This window comes from Bradysia coprophila, unplaced genomic scaffold (genome assembly GCF_014529535.1).
Source record: "Bradysia coprophila strain Holo2 unplaced genomic scaffold, BU_Bcop_v1 contig_350, whole genome shotgun sequence".
NCBI classification, from domain to species: Eukaryota; Metazoa; Arthropoda; class Insecta; order Diptera; family Sciaridae; genus Bradysia; species Bradysia coprophila.
In genome coordinates this window covers 6,259,528-6,281,491 of record NW_023503608.1, presented here as the reverse complement: position 1 = coordinate 6,281,491, position 21,964 = coordinate 6,259,528, and the positions used below count along the sequence as shown (strand labels likewise).

Below are 21,964 nucleotides of genomic sequence, written 5' to 3'. Positions count from 1 at the left end.
TCAGAACACACATAAGGGTCGAAAGGTGGAAGTTGAGCAGGGAGAGTGAAGACGTTTTAATGTGTGCTTTGAATGTAATCAAGGAGAACGAAAAGGGAGGATTAGGGTCTGACTTACAATCAAATCAAACCAAAATCCTCACGTCCAATGTTCTCATGGGATCGCTCACAGGAGCAAGTTTTGGTTACTCAAGTCAAGTCAAAGTCAAGTCAAGATTTTTTACAGGGTATCTGTCGTAAGAGTACAAGATGAAAAGAATTTCAGGATTGATCTTAAAATTATCTCTTTATTTTTACGAAATAGATTCTTGAGACAAAATTTTTTTTTACTTTAGTCTTCGTTTTCTTTCTTTCATTTTTTTATCTTTTTGTTTTTTGGTATATTATAAGAATACAGTTTGATCAATCATTAAATCGATTATACAGCATATTTATTATATAGAATTATAATTATAAATAATTAATAATAGTCGTAATTAATCAGAATCATAATATAATTACAATCACTATAAAATGTTGAGCCATATTTTAATTATTTAATTAATATTTGAGAGATGTTGTTACAGCTATATTTAGTTCAATTTTCCATTTATGTTTAATGAAGACGGCGGACAACGTCACAGTTACATTTCAAATAATTCGTAAAATTTGAACAAAATAATTCATATTGTCGGCGTTCAAATGATAAATGAAAACTACAACCAGACTCCACTTTCATCTTTCTTAAAACATCGTAGAACAGAAAACAGATCCTGTTTTTGGGAAATTGATTTGCTAAATTTGCTACAAAATTTTGGCTTGAAGAGTCGTAGCAAATTCTGGAGAATTTTTGCAAATTTTGAAAAATTTATCAGTTAAATTTTCCAAAAATTGTCCCTGACTGAATCTTATTTTTTACCTAAAGAAGCGGAACCGTACAAAACCGAACCTTTCTATTTTGGTGCTGGAAAAAACATCAAACCCCGTACCCAAACCGCATTTACGTTAAAATACCAAAGGAAGGCCGTTCGATTTCTAAGGAAGTGCAATGATTCAAATATGCTGCTTGTGATGTATATTTTGTGCGTTTCAAAACGCTGTTGAAGATTTGCAAATGTGGTAATTAAATCCACAAGAGCCACATATATGGGCGTGACCACAAAATGTATTTAATTGATGCGCGGAATTTACTAAACAAGTTAACAAGCCTGGATTTAGTAGCCTGTCACATAACGCTCCTCATCTGTTATCGATACGACGACAAAAATAATGACAAGCTCTGGGTAATATTGTCTTTGATATAGTAAAATGCATGTTAAAAAATTGAAGTACAAGATTTGAAATTAAAACAGATACATTGATCGATGGAAGTAAGACACCCGATAATAATAATGGGTATATGCTTGCCGTCTAAAACAGGTTAAAGTCTCATAAAAGACATATACTCCCGCTGGGTCGGTCGATGAGTGTTCTGATTTCGATGGAAAACAAACTTGAATCGATTCTTGGAGTAAAAATAATGTTTTGAAGTCGATTTCGGTTTAAACGTAAACTCATTGCCTCTAGGCTATCATCTCGAAAAATATTTTTTTTTTACCGAAAGTTGGATACGTTAGTCGGAGGCGCCTTTTTTATTTCTCTCCAAATAAAACCTGACTTATAAAAATATGGTCAAAACAATTGATTACACATCGATAAACGTTGGGAATGAATATAATCGATTAGTGAATAGTGATAAGTGAACGAATGAATTTTATTTTGATTTTTCTTTTTTCGTATGGTATATTATACTCAAAATATGTCTTATCTTAGAGACATTTTTGTTTGTTTTTATTTTACATTGAAAATTACACATTTATATGTTTCTCGTTTATTTTATTTCTTTTGTTCAATCCAAATAAAGACTAAATTGAAGACATACCTTTGTTGGATTTTGTTTTAATTTTTATTTATTTTATTGTTTTATCCTTAAATGAATCTCATACTTTGATTAATCTTTCGAGAAACGGCAATCGTTTCGCGATTCTTTCGATTAAAGTATCGCTAAAAGTTTGATATAAAATCATTCGCTGGAATATTTATTTTGCTAAACAAGACCAGAAGGTCATCGCTTATTTTTTTTATCGTTGGTACCGATAACAGCCCATGATTAGCCGTTTCTGAGAGATTAACTATCATAATCTCATTTACATTTTGTAACACAATTTCGTTATAAAATAATAAGAAAAATCAATTAATACCTATAAGTTAGCCAAAAATTTCATGCTCAACTGACTATAAGGGTCAACCTAACGTTGAAACCATGTCTTGTTCAGAACAACACGTTAAAATGACTCCCTAGTACAATGCACTCTGAATTGGTTGGCACACTTATGGAATATATAAAATAAAGAAACAGAATTTGCACTAAATAACCAAAAATAAATTTCTTTTTAAAATTTTTTATCTTTTGTTTCGATTACGAATTTAAATTTGTATTTTTATTATTTGAAAACATTTTTCAATTTAAATTTAAAAAAGTGGACAAAATTCGTACAAAACACAGAAGGTGAGATTGGTAATAGAGATGATAAGTGAAGCTATATGTGTCTGGGCTTCAGTAAAGCTCAGCATTTCAATGGTACTTCAGTTACAGTTTTAATATATATTTCGCTCATTACGAACTAGTGAATGCTATACTTCCGTACTGATCGAAGAAAAACGTTTAAATTATCAAGCTAAAGTAGGACTGCTCGGAAATTGAAAAAATTGGGAGACATGTGAACTGTCGATTTAATCAATTTAAAAAAAAATTGTGTGTGATGGTAGTCTGTAAATCAACCACTGATGATAAAATTGACTCCCGAAAACCGGTTAATTTTGAGCTCCTTAAAAATAAACTCAATCGTCTTGTGAAAGAGAGTGATAGTGGATCTATAGATATTGGCTGGTAGAGTCGGCACCATGGCATTCCGCTTTGCGCAAGAATCTGCTACCGTAAGGACTCCTTCTACTAAAGAGCATCGGGGTGATAAAGCTGGCATATATCAACAACTCAACTTCGTTTTGAGTTGTAGTAACTTACATCAAATATTGTCCTTTTTCACGAGACGATTGAATTTATTTTCCAACATCTGTAATTCAACTGTTTCGAGTCTTAGTGGAAGTTGATAAGCACAGTTGTTCCAGCTCAACTTAAGCTGCACTTGGGCAGAATTATTTTTTTGCTACGATACTTAACTATAATTCGTTACCACTATCTCACACATCGTGTTTTGCGTAAATTTTGCCGTGGTAAATAAGAATCACATTTAGATTGAATAAAATTTTAATTTTTCGTAGCGTTTCATTTTACGATTTACACATTATTGCCTTACAAAAATTACGCTAATTACCGCTTTTCCGTCAGAGTCCTTTCATTTAAATACGTTCTTTTAACTCACAAGAATGCACATGAAGAAATGTTTTTTTTTTCTGGAACAAATTTATTGTTTTCCCTTCAAATTAGTTGTAATTGTAAAAAATATTTTTTTTAGTTTTTTTTTCAACCTTTTTTTTTACTAAATTCAGCCTTATTTTCAAAAATATTTTTGTTTTTTTGTGTGAATATAATAAAACGTTTAACACAAAAAAAAAAATCTTTTCAATTGTCACTGATGGACGAATAATGGGCGATCAAAAATTGGTTTCATTTCCTCAAATATTTTATTTCTAATTAAAACTGAAAATGTTTCACTTGAATCCGTTCATCTTTCTTCGATTAAATTAATCTTAATAAATGCCACTGTTCAATCGTTCGGATTGAATGGAATAATTTTATAGTTCTAAATTTACGAAGGAAATATATGAATGAAAAACTAAAAATTGCATTTTCCATTTTACTCTGGTTCAGATGGAGCGCCGGGGAAGTAATATGGTGGCGGTCGTTCGTATTCGGATGCTGGCGGCGCCATCGGAGCATTTTGGTATCTAGGTGGACCGCCGTCCCAATGTCTGTAAAGTGATAATGTGAGAAAAAAAGACAGATTTAATCAATTGAATTTTATAGTTTTATCATTCGAAGCATGAAGAAGACAGAAAAGCTAGAATATTGTTAATATAAGACGAGTGAGGCCACCATCGTAAATGTCATATTCAATGTATCCTGTTCCAAGAATGTCATTTTTTACAAGGATGCAATTACCAGTGCAGTTATAAGCCTATCCACATGTACATCAGCAACGATGATTCATCACAGACCTACAGTATGTTTGTTTTTATAACGTGCAGTCTTTGCTACAGTAAAATTAATCAGCTGGTCTGAAGACAGACACTCTTTGTGCATTCATACATTCAGAAGACAAGCTACAGACAGTGTCTTCGCTACGTTAATTTAATCTGTGTGCTTATACAACACGTAGAAAAGAGACGGTTTTGTTTAGCTTGCCGTTTGATTTTTTACGATACAAGTAGTGAATGATTGTAGACTACAGCTGGTGAATGCAGTAGTAGCAAAACACTGCACGTCCCCGATTCTTTACCATTGTATGATAAACCAATTTTCGTTTTCTTTAAAAAATATTTGCTGTCAATAGGATTATGTAAAGGATCATAGAACTTGCGAAAGCTAATTCTCTTTTTACTTGCTCTGAACATTAAAAATTATTTTAAGACTCCACCTAACGAAATCTTGACAAGGTTGTAATCCGAACTTTCTTTTAGGACGACGATTCTCGTAACTCCTGATATTTGTAACTTGACAGTTGCATCAGAATCTACGTCCAGCTTCGGAAAGAGAATTTTAACGAAAAAGTGGAGCATTAATAAGAATCAATTCTTCGTCTTCACGGCTTTATATCCTTATTTAATCAATCAACAAATCAAGTCTCGAACTTAATTTGTGTAAATTATCTATTGCCGTCGTCGTCGATAGTCCTCAGCTCTTTGGATTTATCAAGCTTCAGGTTTTTTCATTAAATAATCGACCCTCTCATTGCATCTGGGCATTGCATATCTAAAAGTAACATTTAATTGTGTTCCTAGGCCTTTACCAATGTCGATTGAACAGAAGATGTGTTTCGATTGAACTGAAGATGTGATCTGTTGTATGAAAAGCCACATTGAACCGTAGGGGACATGACACAATTCATTAAGAATGAACTTTCCCTAAACCTAAACTTTTGAAATAAAAATGTTCGAAGTTCACTCACAAGCTATGAACCGATAAGTTTATCATGTCCATTCGTGCCCTTTCTTTTGTGTGGATGGAAGCTTTTTGATCTAGTGTATGTGTGTTTCATGTTGTTGAAAAATCATAGAGCGGAAAAACTGATGAATTCATGAACAGGATGAATTAGTAAACAACACAAAACACGAAGATTTAAACAAAACATAAAAGTTGATCGAATATTTATTTTAACATTAAAATACTTGGAACCTTTTCAGCATTCATTTCGAAATTGCAATTTTAGTTTTAAATAAACTACGCACACAGCACGAACAACTTCAATAATTGATAGCATTTTCACAGAAAAAGTTCTTTAGGCATATTACGTAGCGGTATTATTTAGGTAATGACCTCGACTTGTCATCCGTTTGACGTAATTGTGATAGGGATGGAACTCGTGGTATGTTAGGAGGACTGTCTGTGCTTAAATCGATTTTTTTCGTTTGCGGCTGATGGTTGACAGTGCCATTTCGTAGAGTAGTTGCTGATGGGATACGCGGCAATGTCGGATAGATAATGCCAGAATTACTTGGACTTGGATCATTATCAAATTGTGAATAGTCAAATGTGGATCGTGCATTAGAATTGTCGCTAAATTATTATTTTTTGTAGAGATTTTTGTTTTGTTTAAATAAACTTTGGCAAAATATAAATAAATTAAAACTCAAAATGAGTGTTCACTTTAACGTATGTCTATTACTTACTTTGGTGCCATATCATTGTATCGGGCTTCGCGAGGCCCTTCTCTGGGACCATGTGGAGAGCCCGAATCTTCATAATAATCACCACGTCTATCACGAGAACTTCGTCGTCTTTGATCTTTTTTTCGTCGCTTATTTTTCATGCCACTGAAAATTGGAATAAAATAATCAAATAAAACAGCAAACCGGGTAGATGCCGGACAGGACAGCACGTTTTTTTATCGTTTTACTATGTCTAAAACATATATTCAATTGCAGTTGATGGTTAGTCGGCAGGAAAATTGGGGAAAGCAAGATTTTTTGAAATGCTAGCATTTTAAGTTAAGCAGCAGACTCTTCCATTCAATATTCCGAAGGTACAAGACTTTATTTTACCTGGAAAACATACTAATTCCAGGGGTGGTGTTATCTAATACGCAGACAAAATTAAGTTCAAACGAATACACCAAAACAAACAGAGCATAGTTACTCTTCCCTTTCCCATGGATCGCGTGAAGCGAAAGTGGAGATGAAATTCTGTTTCGACGGTCTTAGAGACGGTCCTTTTTCATTTACCAAGCACCTTTTAAGAACTTTCCATTTGATTCCATCGTGGAATCAGACCTGCTTACTTCTTGAGTTGTGTATCAAATGTTTTGTAATCAAATTAGCTTTTTGAGTAAATTCACCGAGAGTACCGATTTATCGGGCATGATAATAATGAAAATTTCCCGGTAACCGAAAAAAAGACATCAAACCATACATTTCCCGTTGCTTTGTTCGGCGAAGGCTCAATTTCCCGATATCCAAATTTTGTACGAAAAAAATTTCTGGGTAGCCAGGCTACCAGGATATCGCATGATTTCCATGCCCACAATTTATACGGCGACAAGGGATACTAGAAGCACCTGATATCAACGGCTAACGTTACATGCATATGCAGTACCTCGTAACTTCTAATACTTTCACATTACCCGATATGAAAAACATTTGATTTACGACTTTTAGCTTTGATCGCTAGAAGGGTCTAACAAGGATTTGCCTACGATTCGTACAATATCCGAATTGGTGTCAAAACAGGAATATTGGTGCCAAATGAAGAATCAATTTTGTACTGTGTCCAGACAAACTAATTATTCAAATTTTTAACTTGTCTAATACGACAGGCTCTTCGGTAAATATTGATTCTTCATTTGGTGTCAGTACCTCCATTTTCACACCAATTTGGATGTTCAAGGATGCGTGGCAGTAGAGAAATACAAAAAGTTCGGGAAATAATTCATTACTGTCTCGTTGGGACATTTCTAGTTGAGGCGTGTTGGAAGGTTGGATTTCGAGCCGAAGGCGAGTAATTTATCCACAGGTCGAAACGAAAAAACATTCTCAGCGAGACAGTACGGGATTTTGTTGTCTTGCGGCAGAAAACGCAAAAAACTGGTTTTGAGCGAGAAGGTAATGGTCTTTTTCTGGTCGCAACAAAAGTTTTTTTTGTGTCGGGTAGCGTAATAGTATGTCATAGATTGTAAACAGTGGCCTGATGAAGGATTGATAAGCATATCGATCGGTCTACATTAGTTTATTCGAGATGTGGCAACGCGTTGATTTGATTATTTAAACCTTGCATAGAAGTGCGAGAGCAGGCCCTATTTTCGTGAAATTGGTTTTTAAAAATTTTCAAAATACCTGAAATTCTTGAAAATTATCAAAAAAATTCCGGAATAGCTTGAGAAATCCAGAAACTCATGCAAAATCTTGATAATTCTCAAAAAATTTGCTAAACTCTAGAAAACAAAATCCTTAAAATAGGTCCTGTGTTAGACCTTGTCAATAAAAAATCCCTTAGACAACATGGTGACTTAAAAATGTGATTTCGTTCTTCCAGTTCGATCAACACACATTGCCTGTCTTTCCCTTTCCACCATAACAATTGAATCCATTTTTATGGACATTTTCAAAATATTAATTGTAACGAAGATGCATGCCGAACCAAGCTATATACTAAACAGGTAACTAAACGGACAACAACAAAAACGGGATATACTTACTTGGCGAGTGGTATGTTATCACGTTCACTGTACGCATCATACAAGTATTCTCTGAAAAATAGTTATTTGAAACCGAATTTAGGGTCAGCCAACAACACAATATTTAAAATGCAGGACTAACAACAAATTAGTAAATCCATCACAAAATTAGGGCCATTGCCAACAAAAAAACAAAATTTGATTGGACTTTCTATGTTGATGTGATTCAGGAGCGATTATTTTGAGTTTGGATCTCCGGATTAGTTTTCGTAAGGAAAAATTAGATTTTTTTAGTGAGGGTCCTGTACCCTCTATACCGAATTACTTGAATCACATCAACATCGCACTTCTATACCCAAGCATAGGCGAAACGACTTAACAACAGAGACAACACTTACGATTCAACCAGCGGACCAGGATACGGATCTGATTTTTGGTATAATGTCGACAATTTCACGGCAATGATTATAGTTGGCAAGAAAAGGAGTGTGCACCATGCGATGCCGAGCCAAAATCCATTCTAAAAAACAAAGTTTTGAATTATCAATGAAATGGCGACAACTTTTTTTTACAAACTCAACGTACGAATGGATCAACGACTCGATTACATCCGGCAACTAGAACCGATTTGTACACATTGGACAGCGGACCACATCGACCCAGATCCTCTTCCATTCCTTTCAAAACAATTCCGATGTACGTATTGATTTCTCGAATGAAACCTTGTAACAGTTCAGCAGCGACCTGTTGTCGGAATTACTAATGTAAAAGCATTCCCTTCACAGCACTAATTTGTTCACTTACTTTTTGCACATATTCGGTACCTTCACCATCAATAAATGTTTTGGCATCTTCTATTTCCGTCAGAATACTATTGATGCCATCCACAAACGAACTTCGGTTAAATTTGAAACTTTCGTCCAATTTCGTGGTCAAATCGAGAATTTCAGCCGTTTGTTCGGTCATGGGATCCACCAAATTTTCCTGATATGTAACCAAATGTAGGGCCTGATTTCTGAGGCTCGTTCGTACATCGGCTAACCCTTCTGGAATCTTTTCAGCGGTTTCACGTAATTTTTGCGCAATTTCGGACAGATTGTATTGGATGATATCTTTACTCAGCTGTCGGACAAGAATGAATTTAGAATTGGCTTGCAACCAATTTTAGTTCTCTGCACTCACATTATCGATAAACTTGTCCGAATCAAAATTTCCCAGTTCGGAATCTCGTAACTTCACGATTCCAGCTTTTGTTGCATCTGGTAAGATATCGTTCGTGGTGTCGATTTGAATTTTAGCAGTCAATTCTTCTAACTTCTCATCGATGGCATACTCTTTCAATAAATTCGAAATCTTTCTAATGTCCAAGTAGTTGCCGATTCGCAACACCTGATTGTAACGAAAGAACTCGTTTAAGCAAAAACTCCCCGATCTTCGATTGATAAAACGTTACCTCAAACATCGATTGATTAGCATGGCACGATTCAATAATTTGTGAAATCCGGAATGGATCCGAATTGCGTTTCTTTGCGCTGGAACGCCTCACCTCCGGATAAAGAACCTCATTCAAATCAACCAACTGGTCGATGTACTTGAATACTTGATCTTCAGTTGGATTTCTGTGACGAGAGAAAGTGAGAATTTTGAGACGATTGTTATGTTTAAGGGTTGTAGGGTGCCAAATCAGAATGAAAATACTTACTGCAACGATACACAGCCACGTCGGACTAACATACCGGCCAAAAAATAGATTAAAGCAACAGCTGTTAAGATCGATATCGTCAAAAATATCACGGCGACACCACTAGAATGGACAAAATAGTTACGATTCGAATGAAAAAAAATCAGCGTTCACCACGTACATCATTAAAAATCTGGAACCAGCGCCTTTATTACAACAATCGTCACCGTATCCATCGGGACGTTTGCCACATATTCCACATAATAATCCCAGAACTACGCACAGTAACACTAGCAGCAAAACGGAACTCAATGCAATGCCGGCATAATACACGTATTTGTAGTATTCTTGAATGTATTCATCGGCTTTGTCAAAATGTATGTACAAATTGTTACCAACCGCATCGGATATTCGTTCAAGAACTACATTCACTTCAGACGATGCCTGACGGACCCCAGCACCTTAAATTAAGACGGAAATTACAAATTTTATTCTTGAACGACAAACTCATTCGAAATTCACTCACCAGCATCACTTAATGCATCCGTGACTGTTGGTATGTTGTTTGAAATCGTCGTATTCAATTCCGATCGGATGTTATCGAATGCTTGTTTGCCTTTTATGATCGAAGCCACTGTGTCCTCTGTGAGTACCTCGTTGACATTGTCAATCATGGAGGTTAAGTCTGGTATCTGAAATTATCGATTTTTGATGGTAATTTGTATTGTTAAAAAAGAGGCTGTTAATAGCTTGACACTGATGGAGAGAGGCTTTCATCTGAAAACAAGCATTCTAGAATTAACAGTGAGATAAGAATCAAACAGTAATGGACAAAGAACTATAATTTCGTTACGACATTAAGCTCCTTTCAACGATAATTATGAATGAACTTGTTGATTCACAGAAACCGTCATTCTCGAAACGTATGGCATTGTAACCCACGAAAATTCTCTAAAACTTGATTATTGCTGTTGTTCGTAACAATGTAGGAATCACGTTATCGATTAGGGTTAGTAACTCCCCAAGATGGTTAACTTGAAGGCACTTAACTCTTATGTATTAGTGACTGTAGCGTCGTAACTGTTGAGTCATTACTTTCGATTCGAAGCATCTCAATTTATTAGAATTTTGTACATGCAAACGGAGACGTGTGTACGTACAGTGTACTAGACTTCCAGCAGAAAGTAGCTACTCAATAGCGAATCGTCTGCTTAGGCAACTCTATTTTATAAGGTTTTAGTTGAATAAATTCTTTAATCTGTTACAGTCGGCAAGCATGTGACCAGTATTATTATCGGGTCTATTACTTCCATGGATCAAAGTATTTTTCGATTGATTTCAAATCTTGTACTTCAATTTTTTAAATATTCATTTTACGATATAAAGGGTCATATTACCCAGAGCTTGTCATTATATTTGTGTCGTCGTTATCGATAACAGATGAATAGCCGTATTAAACAGAAAAGATTAAACAAGGAACGGAACATGCATGTTCATCTACAAAATCACACAAAATAAAAACTGTATAACGCTTCAGATATCCACACAACACATACCCTTGGAAAGTATCTGTCTAACATCTTTAGCATGAAAGGGAATTGATCGATGTTTAATGTTTAACAAAATTTCATTGAAATGCGTCAAAAGTGTGTATGACGTGACAATTACCTGATTATAATCAATGCCGTTGATGTCCAGTTTACCAATTTGGAATTGATCCAGCACATCCCTGCATGGCTTATACGTTGCACCACATTTCGTCAAAGACTGAAGCAATTCACGCTTAACTCCACGAAGACCTTTAGTTAGGACGATATTGATTGATTACAATGACACGTTCATTGTAGAAAAAATTGTCAAATTACCATCACTAAGCTGCGACGCATTCAGTCGTAAATTGTTGGTAATGTCTCTCATCCGGTTCAGGTCTTTTTTAATTTGGGGAATACTATTTGCGAAATTGGCCACCTGCGTCAGACTGTGAGCCTTTGATCTGATTTCCAATTCATCAATGACCACATCGGTCGTTTCTAAAACCAAAAAAGCATTAATCTCATGGGCGTCAGACTCAAGGTAATGTGGCAACTCAAAACGTACCACTGAGCATTTCTTTCAAATGACTGGAAAGCTGTTCATAATTTGTCACCAACAAATGGTTCACTTCTTGCGATGTTGTTCGCATGAATTTCTGCGTATCATCAACACCATGTCTTGCCGTTGTGGTTGCATTTTCAACACCTTGTTGTAAGTAGGAATTGGTTACAAATGCTACGACCACACCGAATCTGAAAATATTTTGGATTATTGACTGTACTGCTCTCTCGTCCCGCAAACACTCCTAACTTACATCAAACCAGTTCCAGCAAGTATTAACAACAATCCTAAGAACACACGACGACATGTGTCGTGTTTTTTATCGAACGGTTGAGATCGTCCGCCGCAAGCACCGGCACACCGACAACAACAAAAGCAGAATCTGTTTTTTGGGATATTGATTATTACAAAAAATCGTTTTAATCATATAAGTCAGTGCTCAACATTACCCAATGATTGGCATTAATACGATGATAAGGGCACATATGCACAGAACCACCAACAGAAGCCAATATTGACGCAAAAGATCGCTCCAATCATTTTCTTTCGCTTTTGGTCCGAGATCAACTTTGGTAGGGGAACTGGTAATTGAGATGTAACCTGAAACATTTCATGTTAGAATAAATTGTTTGTTCATTTGGCAAGTACGTCCGCTACTATCATTGAAGATAAAAAAAAAGAATTCGGACTATTAGTTCAAAACAAAAAATGGATCACGGTAAAAAACCAAATCCGTTACAAATCCATTATTGAAATATTGTCCACCGTTTGGTACAAAATCTTTTACTTCATTAGTTTTAACACAATGTAAAATTGTTGACTACGAACAGTGTCACGCTAGACCCACACAATATTACTACAAATTGCTGTAAAGAAAGAGACATACAAAATGAAGATAAGGTGCAGGGCTAAAAAACGGTCGAAATTACGTTGTCTTTTTAGAAAACTCCTCTTGTATTAAGGCAGAATATAATGGAGGTATCTACTAAAAATTGTAAAGAATTCGTCTACTCTAAACATAAAAAAATCTTCATCTTTACATCGTTATTCAAATTTACAATGTTTGAAACGACATAACAAACTTAATATTTAGCACGTCGTGTGTGGCAAAAATGTTGTAAGACATTTACAGGTAATCACAATAGATAACACTGATGTATTGCGTCTTCTCAATAAAAAATATCGTTCAATGATCTCTACTCTTGAAACAAAAACAAAAAAAATCAGGAGATGAGTCAGACAACGGCCACTTACACCATCGTTTGACAATAGTTGTATATTTATGATAGATTTCCTTCAACTGATTCAACTGATAACATAAATTAGTCAACAATCGTAAAAATGGTTGCTTTTTATTGCCGTAAACACATGTATTGTATACGTACACTTCATATTTACTTTTACTGTAACCCACGATTGGATAAGTGGCAATAGATTGTTGAAAATTTCTTTTTTGTTATGAAGAAAAATGAAGACGCACTTGAGAAGGTATTGTGAATCACTTATGACATTATTTGCAGGAATATAGTCACGAAACGGTAAGAAATTTCCCAAGTTTGATAGGGTTTTTATGAAAAGCTTGTTCGATTGACTGCGTAAACAAACATCATCAACATAACAATGTCGAACAGTGTGACAATAACAAAGTGTGAACAATAAATTTGAGGGATAAGGGTAGTATAAGACGCCTTTCATATAATAGCAGTCATATTATTAATTTAGGGACGGTTACAGAGGGTAAAAAAAAAACTTGGTAAAAGCATAGTTTATGAATGACCCTTAACTTGGAATTGTTGATCAACTAACATGAAAACAACTTATTAATTCTACTTTGAGTAATGTTGAAAGTTTTTATTAAATATGTTCTCTAAGATCTTCTAGATTTTTGAGTCAGCAAGTATAGGCCAACTTCTATTGTCACAGAATCACATTCGCCCATAAAATGTTTTTGTGTATATTTCATTTTTGCGTACGACTTTGGTTTGTAGGCCTAGCGTTCTTTGAGGGGTCTCAGTCTGCGGTTAACATCTTTTTATTTCATAAATGAATTAAATTTCAAGGTTAACTTCAGCCTGGGACGCCTCAAAAAAAATCTGCCAATACAAAGTGATGCGAAACGCAAAAGTAGATTGTTCGAAAATGTATGATGCCTACGGCGTTAGCGTGATATCACCTCACTCCAGCTAATATTAATGTTAGGAATTCCACCAGTGTTTTCACTGTTTAAACTGAAATGAATCTCGCAACTTCTTGAACTGAAAATGGTCAACGTAGACCTAGACGTTGCCTTAAATACGAGGTGCTTGAAATAGATTCAGAATAAACATGAACCTTAAACGGGCAACAGCGACTTGTTTAATTCTCAGTAGAAAGAATTTAGCTTTCTGGTACTGAGGAAGTGCGGGGAGAATTTCTTTTCCATTGGCTATTTTGTGCGGGTATGGCCTCGGATCTAGAATTTTATTTATTTTCCGGCTACCCCTTGCCGGAAAGGACCATCCTTGCGGATTCATTAGAAGTAATCACTTCTTCTGAGCAAATGAAAACAAATACAAAATCAACCTGAAAGCCCGCAACTGTCCCATTCAATGCAAAATATCTTCTCCTACCTCAATAAATGGCATCTGAAAAGTGTGATTGCGATAAGAAATAGCAAACTTAATTAAAGTATTTTTATTTTCCAGATAACACAACAATAGTGATAATGATGATAAACAAATGAATTGAACAAATTGAATTAAATGAGTATTTGTGTAATCACAACAAAAAAGTCGATACTGAATCGACTCTTTGTGGAAGACTTTTTATTGACAAGAAAACGATAAACGTGTGTACAGTATAATTTGCGGTCCTATTCGAAAACGATTGCTAAATGATTATATTTGACTTTGGTTAGTAATTCATTATAAACTGTTCATTGATAAAATCCGGTTTGATTCGTACGTTACGTACCAATGGATGTGACTCATACACTCGAATGTCTTTGGGTTTTTCAGTCAAAAATTTTGTAATAAAACTGTATATGGCCCAAATGGAAGCTATATGATTAATTCATGCAAAACGCGTATACGAATCACATTTAGGGTTCAGTAGAGTGGTTTAGGTGCAATTGCCGAGAATAAAATGAGTTTTAAACTCAATTTGCGTATGAATGGTGTATGAAAAAAGCGGGACGGATGATTGTGTAGGTTGTCAACTGAATGGTAATTAGGAATTTTATTATCTAATCCATTTAATCTGCGGATATATGCCATTCTACGCATTGCACATGTCTACTTATGGCATAGAAATTTTACAGCAAAGAATTTTCGCTCAATTTTAAATTTAAATATTAGAACGGTTCAAGTGCGAATTATATTGTGGGTTGAAATTCTTATCCTTTGTTTTAAAACTCAAAGAATTTCTATGGAATTGGTTGTAGATAACAAACAAATTCCTAAGAAAAATACATTTTTCCAGTCAAAAGTTAGTCAGAATTGCAGATGGCAAATTGTTTTCACATTTTTGAATAACAATGTGCAGTAAAAGTGTAGGATGTAGGTAGGTCATATTTAGTTGGGGATTAAACCGAGAATAGCTCGGTACCTCTCCTTTAATGTTACACAACACACAATGAGTATTGGGATGTGTCTGCTTGCATACAGTTGACACAACAAGAATTTTATTGGGAGTTACGACCACTGTTCGTTCGCTATTATTATGAATCGTCCAGAGCTTTGAATCTCATAAAGTAATTTTTCGAGAGATACGAGCCTTCGAGTGCTCCAAATTCTTCCGACCTGTCAATCCTCGAGAAATAATGAAGACTTACGAAGGCTTCAATGATGTGAATTCTCGCTAATACGAGTTATTCCAAACATTTATTACCTGACGCTCTGATTAAAAAAAGATTTGAAATTTAACTCGAAGACACGCCGCCGCAATTTTGTACTAGTCGTTGTATAATACAGTTAAGTAGTCCACTAACGTATTTAGAGTTAAAGTAAACCCAGTAGATCAGACGGAAGGGAAATCCAACAAACATAGAGCAAAAGTAGGTTCTATAGTGAACGATTTCTCACATTTTGAGTTAACTTTGTCGTTTTATTGGAAATGTGTAGGACTTACAGACTAGCTTGTCTGATCGACATGTTAGATTGAAAAAGAGACCCAGTTGGATTGTAAACTTAATTCTCTTTTCATCTAATCAGCGGATCATTCATTTTACAAACTCAATTAAATTACTTAGGCGTGTTGTTGTTGAAGTTAATTACTTTTGAATGTATGCAACATAATAAACAATAAGTGAAAGAGAGACCCGAGAATTTGTCTTGTAACACAGCAACTTTTGCATGTGCTGTGCAGTTCATTCCTTTGTTCTCATGCAGAATTTAATTGCTGTAGTGCACTGCACATAATATAACATACACAATACAAGTAATAGTCGTATGCAAATTATCAATAATTCGTTTGAAGTGGGTTCCCCTCAGTTATTGTTACAAACAGAGTTTCAGATACAAAAAACACAAACGAATTTATTTAACTGCATGTTAACGCCCGTTAAGTGTAAAAATCGTTTAATTTATGCCGGTAAATTAATTTCATCGATTTTATGCTATTCATGAATGTTAGAATGTCTAATTAAAAGCCATTTCAATAACAAAGGGAAAAATAGTTTTGAAAAAAATATTGGACGCTTTCAACCGGAACATCCTCTAGTTTTGAGTAATTAAAATATTTTGGGCGGATGAGAAAATCAAGGTGGTTTTGTTGCTTGTAGCGAACTTTTTGCATTGATATCTCGCAGATATTATATCATAATATCAACCTCTTATACAGAGAGTTACATCAGACTGTGTATGCATAAAAGCAATAACATCATACCAAAACAGTTTCAACTTCCAGTTTAAAAAAAAAGAAGAAACATTTCGTTTTCACTCACCATCTGGTATCACATCTCGTCCCATAAATAGGCTGATAATTTGATTGCTAATGACATAAACTGGTGCCATTCCTTTGGCATGGTATGACGTTGAACTGATGTAGGTGACATTGTTATTCCACTGTATGTAGTTGGTTTCTTTGAGGTCTAGAATTGCTTCAGCCGATGTGGACGGTGTGTGGATGAGTACGGCAGCTACAGTTAGCAGAAGAACAGTTGCTAATCTAGCATTTTGAAGCACTTCCATTGTGCGTTATGGAAGGCTTATTGCGGGGTGATGTCTGAAAATATAGAAAATATTTTGATGAAATTGTTGACGGTAAAGCTGTTGTTAGTTTAAGAATGATAGTCAGAAAATATAGAAATTTACCGAGAAAATAGAAAATCTTTAATCTTAAGATCTCAATGTTATGTTTAATAAGTTTAATCAGACTTAACAAAATCGACTCATGAATGACGCATGTCAGTCGTTAAATTTAACACCAGTCTACTGAGTTTTCAATCTCGACTAGATTGTACCTCGAAGAGAGAGTGAATCAAAGTTACGTGAAATAAATTTTAGATGTAAAATAGTCATCGATTTCTATTGAAATTCTGTTTTACTGCGAACAATTCTTATCTTTACTTCCACAAGTTGTTTGTACAGTCGGCGACTTTGAAATAAGTATTGCATTTTGTTCCAGCTGTTTTTTTTTTAAACAAAAGTGCTTACAATTGTTATGCAGTAAAAGTAGCTATTAAATGAATGAAGCATGTTTTTTGGCGCCTTCGGGTTGTAAAATATTGTAAGTACATCGGCTTCGACTCGGATCAACAGACCTCACGCGAGAATTCGACTTTTCAACTTTTTCGTCCTTGTGACATAAATATCTATTAAAGACAGTGGCACCAGGGTTTGGCACCCTAGGCAAAGAGCTGTTAGTACTACAGACTCTCTTCTAAAACTATTTTCTCGGCGTGGGGTAATCTGGCACACGATGCTAAAACAACGCATTTTTCAAATACGAAAAAAGTGAGCTCGCACACAATTTTTCAATACCAAAATTTTGTAAAAGGAGTCATTGAGTCGATGAGATGGCTAAAAAGCATTTTCAGCAATAAACTTGTGTGTGCAAGTTCGCCTTTTACGTAGTTTAAAAGTTCGTTCTTTTGACACCGTGTGCCAGATTCCCCGATACCACAATTTCACGCTCTTGAACAAATAATTTGGCGCCATTATACCCTTGACATAGTCCATAAGGTTCATATTATAGTGGCTAAATTTGACAGTAATTTGACAATTCGTATGGCCTTAAAACAGACCTATACGCTGTCGAGACAAACAAAATTTGGTACAGCAAAGACAAAGTTATCAAAGTTAATTCCTCAATTCAACTCTTATTATGCACAGCATATACAGTATAGGCCAACATGAATCTATTATCGAAATATAATCAGTTACAGAGAAAGTAACATAAGTTCAATGAGTGAGTATAGTAGAATTTCGATGCATGACTATAAGTATCACACATGAATATGTTCCATGTACATTTATGTGGAACGATCTTTGTCTCAAGCCATAAATTCTAGACAAAGAAAACCATTCATAAGAAGACACTTCAGCTAATGTCTAATTGCTGCCTTTTAATTGATGTTAATTGGTGGAAAAGTGAATGTGGGATCATAAAAACGAAAAGTGTGGAATTGTGTGTCTTTTGCCGTAAAAAGATTATTTCGCATTGTTAGATTGTCCAAAAATATACTAAATGAAAGTCGTTATGAATCACAAAACTCAATATTCGTAAATGAACTGACATTCAGACAATAAACATCGATTCGAAACACTTGGAGAGTTGGTTGGAAGTACTATAGCACAAAAATGTCTTTTCTGACTTGTGAATTGGATGAAGCATTGGATGAATGCGTATTATGTAAATTATTTTTTTTTTCCACTTTATTTATTGGTTCACTGCACATTTCGTGATTGTAAGTAATCGGATATTCTTCTATTTTCCAATAAGTAGAAGAAAAAAAAAAGTTTTTTTTTCGTTCGTTTGCTTATATTACGACAAATCAGGTCATAAAGTTCAACGATTCATTATTTCAATGTGCATAAATTGCTTTAGAGAATCGAATCAAAATCATATGTGTGTGCACATGCGGTTTTCATACTATGCGGTGGTTTTAATATCAAAATAATACGCTTACACCGTTGAACGAACGAACGCGTTTTTCAACCTCCTATTTATACACTTTATTCATCTCTTTTGTTCGAATGGAATGGCTTCACTCAAATAGCGTTTTGATTAGATGCGACACATCGTACATCGCTTCAATTTAAATTAGAATGAATAAATGACACCATAATTCTTACATGATTAAGTGAGAATACGTCGAAATAAATAAGAACAAAACAATTTGTTCAGTCAACAAAACAACACAAAAAGTCGAACGTTGGTCTGGTCCTGACTACGTGAAGACTAAGCACTGAATAAAAATTTCCGAAATATATTTTCAGAAAATCATATTCCAATATCACGGAAATCGTCTGTTAGTGTTATCGTATTGCTGTTCTTATCTAAGATAATTTGCTCCATAAATATAATACAGAAAAAACCAAAATCGCAACAGTTGTTGTAGAATGGCGACAATTATTATACTATAAGCATCGAACAAACAATAGAGCCAGCACCTATTAGCCTTTTTATCTTAATTGATGCATCACACGTACAAACGTTGAGTGTTTGATAGGTCTGATACTAATGTCAGCTATTTTAGTTCGGCTATATACGCGAGACTCTTTGTCACACATAATATTGTTATTGTCATTATGATGTTACGTTATATACGGCTGAATGATGCAGATCATTTTGAACTATGACTTTAAAGCGGTGTGATAATAGAAATAACATTTAATTTTAGCAGGACAGTGAGTACATTTTGATATGCAATCTATTTAACCTTTAATGGACAACTATATCATTGGTTATTGTCAACAAAGACAACAACACGTTCTGAGGTCCAGATAACGCCGTCTTATATGTATGTTAAAACAAATAAAGAGAAATATTTTGTTTTAATTTGTCGACAATACTCAGACCTACTCAAGTAACGGATCGGATAACTATTCTATATCTTCTATATCCAATCGTTGATACATTGTACAATACAATTGCAACAGAAAAATTTAACCTATGCCGAGCAACAACGGCCAATATTTTCGTTTCGAGTAATAAAAGCAATAATTGTAAATCGTAAATTTAAAATTTTCCTAAAATGAATCACAAAACAGATCATTTAGGTTACTTAAGTATTTTTAGAACAAGTTCGATGGTTTCATGGTCACTAGCAATTACTTTAAAATAAACATGCTCCCCTGACAATACATTATATCAACCAGCATATTAGATGCGGTTCAACTTAATTGCTCATTATTATTTTGTGATACAACTGATTTTCAGTCAATGAAATGAGTAACACATTGGAAGAGGTTTTTACAGTAAGTATGTAACCACTTGACGCACTCGACGTTCTTAAGATTGTAATAACAAATAAAATTTTTTTTTGGGGATTTCAATTAAAACAAATTGAAACAGAAATAGAATTTGATTTATGGTCGATTGGTGACACAATTTTCTTGTGACTATTTTATTAATTCGATCTCGTCTAGATCCAACGTAGATCCAACACTACGACGTCATTTGAAAGCTCTGAGAAATTTAACAATTATAAGACTTCTTTGCAAAAATCCAGTAATTTATAGGGAAGTGTAATTTAGGAGTAGTATACAAACCTGTGGTAAAAATAAATAAAAGTTTCGAAAGTTCAAACTTTTGAGACTTTTATTTTTAGTAGATGTTATTGGCACATTGTGTGAATAGTCACTTTATAATACTTTGTCTGTTCCCTCTTTGTGCGAATAGACAAAGTGTTATAAAGAGACTATTCGCACAATGTACGAATTGCCGAAGTATTATAAAGTAACTATTCGCACATAGAGCCAATAGCACGGCAGAGTAAAATAAACCAGGCAGGAGCGGTTCATTTTCGAAACGTCAAATAAGGGACCTAATACACTGTATGAAAATGAACTCAAATGAACACTGACATAAGTTGAAAAATTTTATTCGCAAAAAATATAGGGCTACTAGATTATTCAGGTCCCTGGTCAAATCAGCGCTCCTGCCTGGTTAACTTTACTCTGTCGTGCCAATAGCATTTTCGTTTATTTACCCGGTACAGTTTCTTGCAGGGCCTATTATTTGGGAATCGATTTTGGGAATATTTGGGAATATTTGTGAATTTTGGGAATATTTGGGAGTATTTGAGAATATTTGGGAATATTTGGGAATTTTGGGAATATTTGGGAATATTTGGGAATATTTGGGAATACTTGGGAATATTTGGGAATTTCGGAAATATTCATAAAAAATTTGCTAAATCTTGAAACTCAACAACAAATATGATATCGCAAGGAAATTGAGCAATTTAGTCCAATTTTTATTTGATGGAAGCTTACAGTACCAACATTTCTATAAATCTCAGGTCAAAAGAGAGAAGCTATTTAACAATTTCAAGAATACATTTACGAGTACAAATACTACCCAATCGGATGTCTGTTTCGAGTGGATCGATCAAAGATTTTAAATAATGTGTGTCCACTAGGGTTGAGTCGGTCTAGAACTACTTTTTAAAGCAAGGTCCCGGTAAACAGTTATTAGTAAACTGAGGAGAGCTTCAGTACAGTCCCAAAAACGTGAAAAGTGATTGGCTCAGGTTTATACGATCTTTGGTTGAACTTCTTTTTAAATATTAAAGACAAAACCAAAAAAAGAAGCGTCATCCATTTGAAATAAAAATATTTTCTATCGACTGCAGTGTGCAGCGTCTGTACAAATATGAAAATATGATAAAACATCCAAATTCGAAGAAATGTTTTTTCTTTCAAATACTCTTATCATCAAATCAACTTATTTTAGTTGTTTCCGTTCTGTCATGTAGAAATAATCAAATTTATTTACACAACCATCAGCCACTATAAAATGAAATAAAAACTTATGAACCTAATTTATTTCATTCGGTTTTTTCTTCTTCTCTTTATTTCGATTGATCGTATGTGTATAAAATACTGAGAATGACTATTCACAAAAATGGGACACATGTAAAATATCATAAAAGTTTTATTTATACTTAACGTCTTGTTGAGTAGTTGAGTGGAAATTACACAAGAAAAAGATGTCGAAATTGATAAATTGAGTACACAATAAATTATTCGTATACGAAACGCATCAATTAGCGATACAAGATTATACATTTCCATTGAGCAAATCAGATCATGCAAGGTCCTGCCGTATGTGAAATGAAGTCAATATAAATGTTACAGTCGAGGAAATTTAGTTTTCGGGTTTTCCAAAGGTATTAA

At 34.5% G+C, this 21,964-nt stretch overlaps 1 protein-coding gene across 12 annotated transcripts in view; it reads right to left on the bottom strand.

Moving 5' to 3' along the window:
- Positions 1-1,754: 1,754 nt before the first annotated feature.
- LOC119080398 (prominin-like protein) overlaps positions 1,755-21,964 on the bottom strand; it is a 36,728-nt gene continuing 16,518 nt past the window's right edge. Inside the window, exons 1-20 of one of the 12 annotated variants that reach the window (XM_037188720.1) lie at positions 18,917-19,052; positions 16,564-16,844; positions 12,092-12,242; positions 11,896-12,024; positions 11,646-11,833; positions 11,414-11,578; positions 11,217-11,347; positions 11,105-11,128; positions 10,075-10,240; positions 9,730-10,009; positions 9,570-9,671; positions 9,321-9,486; positions 9,050-9,256; positions 8,672-8,989; positions 8,453-8,611; positions 8,266-8,387; positions 7,889-7,939; positions 5,868-6,011; positions 5,515-5,754; positions 1,757-3,950 (exon numbers count right to left, since the gene is read on the bottom strand). In XM_037188720.1, coding sequence (XP_037044615.1) covers positions 3,836-3,950; positions 5,515-5,754; positions 5,868-6,011; positions 7,889-7,939; positions 8,266-8,387; positions 8,453-8,611; positions 8,672-8,989; positions 9,050-9,256; positions 9,321-9,486; positions 9,570-9,671; positions 9,730-10,009; positions 10,075-10,240; positions 11,105-11,128; positions 11,217-11,347; positions 11,414-11,578; positions 11,646-11,833; positions 11,896-12,024; positions 12,092-12,242; positions 16,564-16,810 — 3,105 coding nt within the window. In that variant the 5' untranslated portion in view covers positions 16,811-16,844; positions 18,917-19,052 and the 3' untranslated portion in view covers positions 1,757-3,835. Of the gene's footprint in view, positions 3,951-5,373; positions 5,755-5,867; positions 6,012-7,888; positions 7,940-8,265; positions 8,388-8,452; positions 8,612-8,671; positions 8,990-9,049; positions 9,257-9,320; positions 9,487-9,569; positions 9,672-9,729; positions 10,010-10,074; positions 10,241-11,104; positions 11,129-11,216; positions 11,348-11,413; positions 11,579-11,645; positions 11,834-11,895; positions 12,025-12,091; positions 12,243-16,563; positions 16,845-18,750; positions 18,870-18,916; positions 19,053-21,964 lie in introns of those variants that run through there. The other 11 variants (XM_037188722.1, XM_037188721.1, XR_005088323.1 and 8 more) reach the window with 11 other exon arrangements.